We start from the raw sequence: 6,360 nt of genomic DNA, 5'->3' as shown, positions 1-6,360 counted from the left end.
GCGTTAGAAGCCTCTAGAAGGTTGCAGGTCATAACTATTCCGCAGGCTGCGCAGCGAGCGTTCTGATCCCTGCTCTAAGCTTATTTTTACAAAGTCATGGTGCATGCAGTCCGTATCCAACCGCACGACCCAAACGGAAAAAAACAAGCAAAATCATACCAAGGGTGAAGTGCCAACGATTCAAACACTCGCTAAAAGAGGACATTCTCCCCCCAAAAAAAGGTCTTCTTTTGGAGCGTTATACGCAGAGGGGTTATAACGTTGTTATATCACATGAAATCCCACAATGGTCACAAAAAGGACTCCAGAGTCTCAATCGGGTTTCCAGAATCCGTTGACTTTAATCTCAATGAATGCAAAGCCATGACTTTTTGGGGGGGATTTGATTCTTTTAACACGCGCTCGCCATATCTAGAACGGATCGGGGTAAAAGTTAAACAGCTTGATATTTGATCTATATATAGTATATATAATATATTTGATGTGAGTGCAGAGATATTGGGTTGAAGGGTCTTTTCTTTGTAGTTGGAATAGAAGCACGAATGTCTTCCGAGTATAATTTTAGGACTATTTTTTTTTTCCGGGTTGATTTATCCATTTTTCTTGTCCTTGTTTCCCTCACCGCCTCTCGTCTCGTGTTCCAGCTGTGATCCAAGGGTCGGCCCTCCTGAGACGCTCCGTATCATGGCTCTGCGCGCTGAGGTATGGGGCCGCAGCCGAAGCAGCTGTCCTCGCCGTACGTGGCAGCTGCCGCCTTCCCTGGACTCCGCGCTCGTTTTCCGAGCTTCGCCCCGGCACATCTCACGCAGGCGGAGATCTGGAGCTGCCTCGTTGATACATTTAGCCCGTCACCGTCCGGCCTGATACCCAGCGCTATGCCGTTCCTCCATTTGTTGACCGGTTCCTCCACTTCCAATCTTCCTCCTGTCATTCTCGCTACCCTTCTGCATCACTCCCTCCCCATCAGCGCCGAAAACCTCCAGAATCCTTCGTCTCGATGTCTCATTGCCATCTTCCTACCTCTCTATTTTTCTACCCCCCCATGATGTACCCCCTAACACTCCCTGATTCCGATCCCCATCTAACCATTTCTTTTCTTTTTTTTTTTTAGTATAAGAGATAAAGTGCGAGTTTGCGGAGGAAGAAGAGACAGTGACACGTCGAAGATGGAGCAAGTCACTAGACAGAGGTGGAGTGCGAAGGAGGGAATGGATTATGCGTAAAGTGAGTCCCTGTAACTGCGTGGCTTGGGGGCGAGGAGATCGGGACCGGGGACTGGTGGGGGAGGTAATTAGGACATGGTTTTATCTCTTGGTACCATCAACTAGAACACAATCCAAAATTAAACTCCGTCACCTGCTTCGCTGACTTATATGGTTTTTAGATTTTATGCAAGAAGTGCGTAAAAATATGGAATCTGGCGGCAGATCAGAGCCTTTCGTCCCATCTAGTCTGTCTTTTCTTCCTCATTTAAAGACTCAAACCTTAATCAGTCCTTGGTCCCCGTCTTCGACCCAGGAGCCGTATGCCTATGCCACGACTGTTTCAATTCCGTCATTGTATTAGCCTCTACCACTTCTGCTGGGAGGCTATTCTACTTTTTCTACCACCCGTAGAGAAGCTTTGCGATTCCGGCAGGGAGGTAATGTGGGATAGCTCTGTGTTTTAATGAAAAAGGGTTAAACGGAGATTAATATTGTGAATTGTGTGCATGATCTGCTCCGTCTGGGGTCCGCTCTCCTCGTTATATGACATGCAGAAGGAGTGGGGGCAAAGAGGGGGAGACTGTAAATTCTAATAATGTTTTTTCATCCCTAATCCCAAGATGGGTGTACGAGAAATCAATGGGAGGATGAGTGTCAAGGACAGCGAGAGTAAATGATACCTCCAGGGATGCTCTTAAAGGGGAAATCCTGTCGTTTTTATTAAATATAGAAATATAGAACGTGACGGCAGATCAGGCCCATCCGGCCCCATCTAGTCTGCCCGTTTAACCGGACGTAACGACTCAGTCGGTCTTTGTTTCATGTACTTACGTTCAAAGTGTCGTAGGACATTGCTATATAGTTAAGTATATGTTTAAAGGGACAGCGCTTTTATCTGATACATCTAATAACTGCGTGCCCTTCCTCGTCCTTGGCATAAAGGCTAACACCTGCCTTCATTGCAGGGTTTCAGAAAGGCTGTGACGAGATGCTCTTCGGGTGCCGACTGCAATGAAGGGTCTGGGGGACTCGCGCGGCCGGCACCTCTCCGGGAACTTGGACTCGCACCCAGACCCGCTCTTTGCACAACAGGAACGTACTCCTTATCTTATTAGCTCCACTGAGTCCTATCCACCGGAGCCTAGGTACCCTGAGAACTCCCTCCACCCTGACTGCCTGTACCCCCTTAACAACCAACTCTCCAACAGCAGCACTTTCCCTCGTATACACTTCAATTCGCACTATGAGCCCCCCGAGGAGAGTCCACCCTACCCCACACCGCACGCTCCCCCAGCAAAGATCAACCGGCTTCCGGCCAGCCTGCTGGACCAGTTCGAAAAACAGCTGCCCATCCACAGAGATGGATTTAGCACCCTACAGTTCCAGCGAGGGGCACCGGAGGGCAAAGACCGCAGCGAGAGCCCCGGGCGCATTCGGCACTTGGTTCACTCTGTGCAGAAACTTTTTGCCAAGTCTCCTTCTCTTGAAGGTGGCGGTAGAGCCAGTGTAAATGGCAAGAAGGGGGCATCTGAGGATGGTAAGGGGACAAGGCGGAGCAAGAGTAAAGAACGTGGCAAAGGGGATGGCAAGGGACAGCAACGGGGAAGTGCGGTATCTGGTTGGTGGAGTTCAGATGATAATTTGGACAGTGATACAGGGGGCTATCGCAATCCGGCGGGTATGATGACTTTGGGAAGGCGTCCAGAGCATTCGACTCGACACTTCTTGAGTGGGTACAACACTATCAGTGAGAGCATGTTGAAGGCCTCCAAAAGCAATAATGACCTCAAATTCACGCCCTTCCAACCACCATCCCTTACTCTGTCCCCTTTGCCAACACCCCATGAAGTGGTCCCCGCCAACTCAACGTCCTCACTAAAAAGAGGATCTTGGTCCACCTTGACCCTCAGCCATGCGCGAGAAGTGTGTCAGAAGGCATCTGCCACCATCGACAAGGCTCTGCTCAAGTCAAAGTCATGTCACCAGGACCTCAGCTACCAGTATTTACAGGTGAGTGACTCAAGTGAAAGGAGACAGGCTCTGGTGGTGTAGCGTAGATACAAAAATAGGTTAAAATGAGAAAGGAAGGGATTGGCTTACCTGTAAGATTCGATAAAAGGTGAATGGAAAGAGGCATTGGAGAAGGCCATTGGCGCATGATGGCCAGTGGAGGTCCATTGCATACAAAGCTCTCACTAGATCACAGATGCTCCAGGCATTAAAAACCACTGGTGCTCTTCATTCTCTAAAAAAACTTATGACAATAAGGCAGAAGTGGACCCCTTCACCTTAAACGTTCCTCCTAAAACAGTGGATCTGAAAATAGAAAAAGAGAAAATAGAATTTATAGAGAATCCAGACCTACCATAAGGAGATGCATATATTGCCCTTTAAAGGAGTACCCAACCCAAAGAGAAATAACCTCATTCTAAATTCATATAAACACAATATGTTGCTAAAACAAAACCAAAAAGTACAGATGTTACTGCCAAAGTCTTCAAATTGGGAAACGCCAGCAGTTAATGGCCCTCAAGTCAAGATCTACTGTAGATCCTTATAGAGGTGAAATTGAGGACAACGGAAAAGGAAGACTATACTGGATAGGAAGTGTGTCTTGGAACTGAGATGAGAAAGGGTCCTGAGAGAAAGAAGATAAGACGAGGAAATGTCTTGAGGGGATGTTTATTGTTTTGACTGTTCTGTGTTATTTGATTTCCAATCCCTGTCCCAACCCCTGGTGGGATTATCTCCGTGTTCCGTCGCTGATACGTGAATGTTGTGTTGGTTTCAGGTCCCAAGCGGGGAATGGAATGTAGCCCCATGTAAAGACGATGACATCCCATGCCGGCGAATGCGCAGTGGCAGCTACATCAAAGCAATGGGGGATGCGGACAGCGAAGACTCGGAGGGGAGCCCCCAACCGTCCCCAAAAACTGCAGCTAGGAGGCAGAGCTACCTCAAGGCCACGCAGCAGTCACTGAGCGAGCAGAGCACCACGCAGAGGTACAAGAAAGGCAAATAATAATAATAAAAAGGAGGGGGGACAAAAGAGTATTCTATGTCAGAATGGACTAATGTACTTCCAGTTAGAACTTGTTTGTGAGCCTTGATCGCCCCCCTGTGGCCACTTTGTTAGACAGTCAGTGACTCATTCTCTCTATGGCACCAGGTTGGATGTGAGATGTATCAGTGTTAGCAGTTACCCATTTGCTAGAGGCCATCTTAAAATGAAACAGATTTTAATAACCGCAATAGATTTCCCCACTCCCTTTACCTCTGTTATCAAATACACTGACACACAAAATAAAACATACGAGCCGTTTTAGGGACTGGCCACTTGGGTGGTTTGCCTGTAGACATTAACATGTAGTTGGTCCCCCTTTGCGGCTATAACGGCTTCCGCTCTTCTGGGAAGGATTTCCACAAGACTTTGGGGAGTTTCTGTGGGAATTGTTGCCCGTTCATCCAGTAGAGCGTTTGTGAGGTCAGACACTGATGTTGGACGAGACGCCCGGCTCTCAATCTCCGTTCCAATTCATTCCAAAGGTGTTTGATGGGGTTGAGGTCAGGGCTCTGTGCGGGCCGGTCAAGTTCTTCCACCCCAAACTCATCCAACCATGTCTTTATGAACATTGCTTTGTGCGCTGGGGGACAGTCATGGTGGGTCTTCCCAAACTGTTCCCAGGAAGCTTTAAACTTTGTAGTATGATAGGGGGTCGGGGGGTGTTTGTCTAGCAGATTGAAAACAGCACAATATCCCCTTTAAAAAAATAAAATAAATTAAAAAAACCTTCTATAATGGGAAGTATTTTTATAAAATACACAAAGAACCAACCAGGTCCGCATTTTCTTTGGTAAGACTTTATCATTTCATCAACTAGATTTCTTGAATTAATTTATTTATAAACCTGTATCGTCTTAATCCATGCGTTTGTGGGGGTAGTTCAGTTTATTTGGGGGTTCTCTTGTAATCTTGCATTAGTTGAGGGTGGTTTTCATTGCATTGTCTTAGAATTTTAATTATACATTTTCCGCACTTCCGAAAATATACGGCTAACTCTAAAAATGTAAATTTTAAATATTATTCAGCTCCCCCTGGTGAGCAAAATATGGTTATGTGCACACAAAAGTAATCTCGCGTGACGAATGTTTTATCTCTGGATTCTGGACCCTAACTCTTATCTTGTCAATGAGATGCCGTCTCCTCCGGCGGTTCTCTCACAACCGGCAATGGGGTTAAGAACGTACTTTTAATAAAAAAATAAATAACATTTTCTCAAAGATTCTGTTGATCATTTTGGCAACCAATCGGTTGTAATAATGGTCATTATGAAACTTAAGAACTTGTTAGAAGGTGAAGATACTCCATAATTGGGTCACCTGTATTTAAGCAGGGATTTCCAAATGGGACGCTGAGATGTCAGCAATTATTTCCTTGGTCACTGTTTGTCATTCAGTAAAAGGTCATTTTTCTTCTGCTTTATCGTGGTGTGTCCCCCCCCCCCAGGAGTCTGGACCGTGTGGATTCCATGGACATTCTGTCCCCTCCAAAGTTCCAGAGCTGGGAGGAGGATTATAACCAGCTGACCGAGAGCGCGACAGAGGAGAGCAGTCTGTGTCAGGTGGGTCTTTTTTAACCACATTGGGGGGGTCATAGAGTGTCCCCGAAACTGATTTCAAACGTAGAGGAGTCTCTCATTACGCATATAACATAGCAGAAATAAATTGGCGTTGTGTTAATTAATAAGATATACAGTATGATGTATACAGTAGTCCTGCTCTCAATAACACACCTGTGTAAAAGCAGGCTACAGTGGGACCACATTGCAGGATATCCAATATAAATGTACATTTTATTTGTATCTATGAACCTAGTTAGGTAGGTTGGGATAGCCGTATTACTCCTGTAGTTTAGATGTAAAAGAAATAAGTATTGCCGTACGATACGACTGACAATTTATTTTATCCGTTTATCGCGTCAAAATCTATACTAATCACAGAACATCTTAGAGATGTCGTCGGCAACAGACTGAAAAGGTGCAGATCGCAGCAGTTTAAGGTGGTCGTAAATGAATTTAGTGAGCGTGGAAAGAATGCGGAGGGGTAGGGAGAGAGCGAGGGGGATAATAGCAGCGTTAGAAAATCTAATTATCAA

At 46.1% G+C, this 6,360-nt stretch overlaps 1 protein-coding gene across 4 annotated transcripts in view; it reads left to right on the top strand.

Moving 5' to 3' along the window:
• Positions 1 to 2,216: 2,216 nt before the first annotated feature.
• The window catches only part of LOC149275216 (disks large-associated protein 4-like), a 28,494-nt gene continuing 24,350 nt past the window's right edge, over positions 2,217 to 6,360 (top strand). For 2 of the 4 annotated variants that reach the window (XM_089504865.1, XM_089504864.1), the window contains exons 1-3: positions 2,217 to 3,215; positions 3,997 to 4,208; positions 5,713 to 5,887. Coding sequence is in view for 1 of the 4 variants with exons in the window: in XM_089504867.1 (XP_089360993.1) it covers positions 2,217 to 3,215; positions 3,997 to 4,208; positions 5,713 to 5,827 (1,326 nt within the window). In the remaining 3 variants the exon portion in view is untranslated. The remainder of the gene's footprint in view (positions 3,216 to 3,996; positions 4,209 to 5,712; positions 5,888 to 6,360) is intronic. The other 2 variants (XM_089504866.1, XM_089504867.1) reach the window with 2 other exon arrangements.

Source organism: Sceloporus occidentalis, unplaced genomic scaffold (assembly GCF_023333645.1).
Source record: "Sceloporus occidentalis isolate IW3139 unplaced genomic scaffold, rSceOcc1.0.p SCAF_293, whole genome shotgun sequence".
Classification (NCBI taxonomy): domain Eukaryota; kingdom Metazoa; phylum Chordata; class Lepidosauria; order Squamata; family Phrynosomatidae; genus Sceloporus; species Sceloporus occidentalis.
This window is presented reverse-complemented; position numbering and strand designations above follow the sequence as displayed.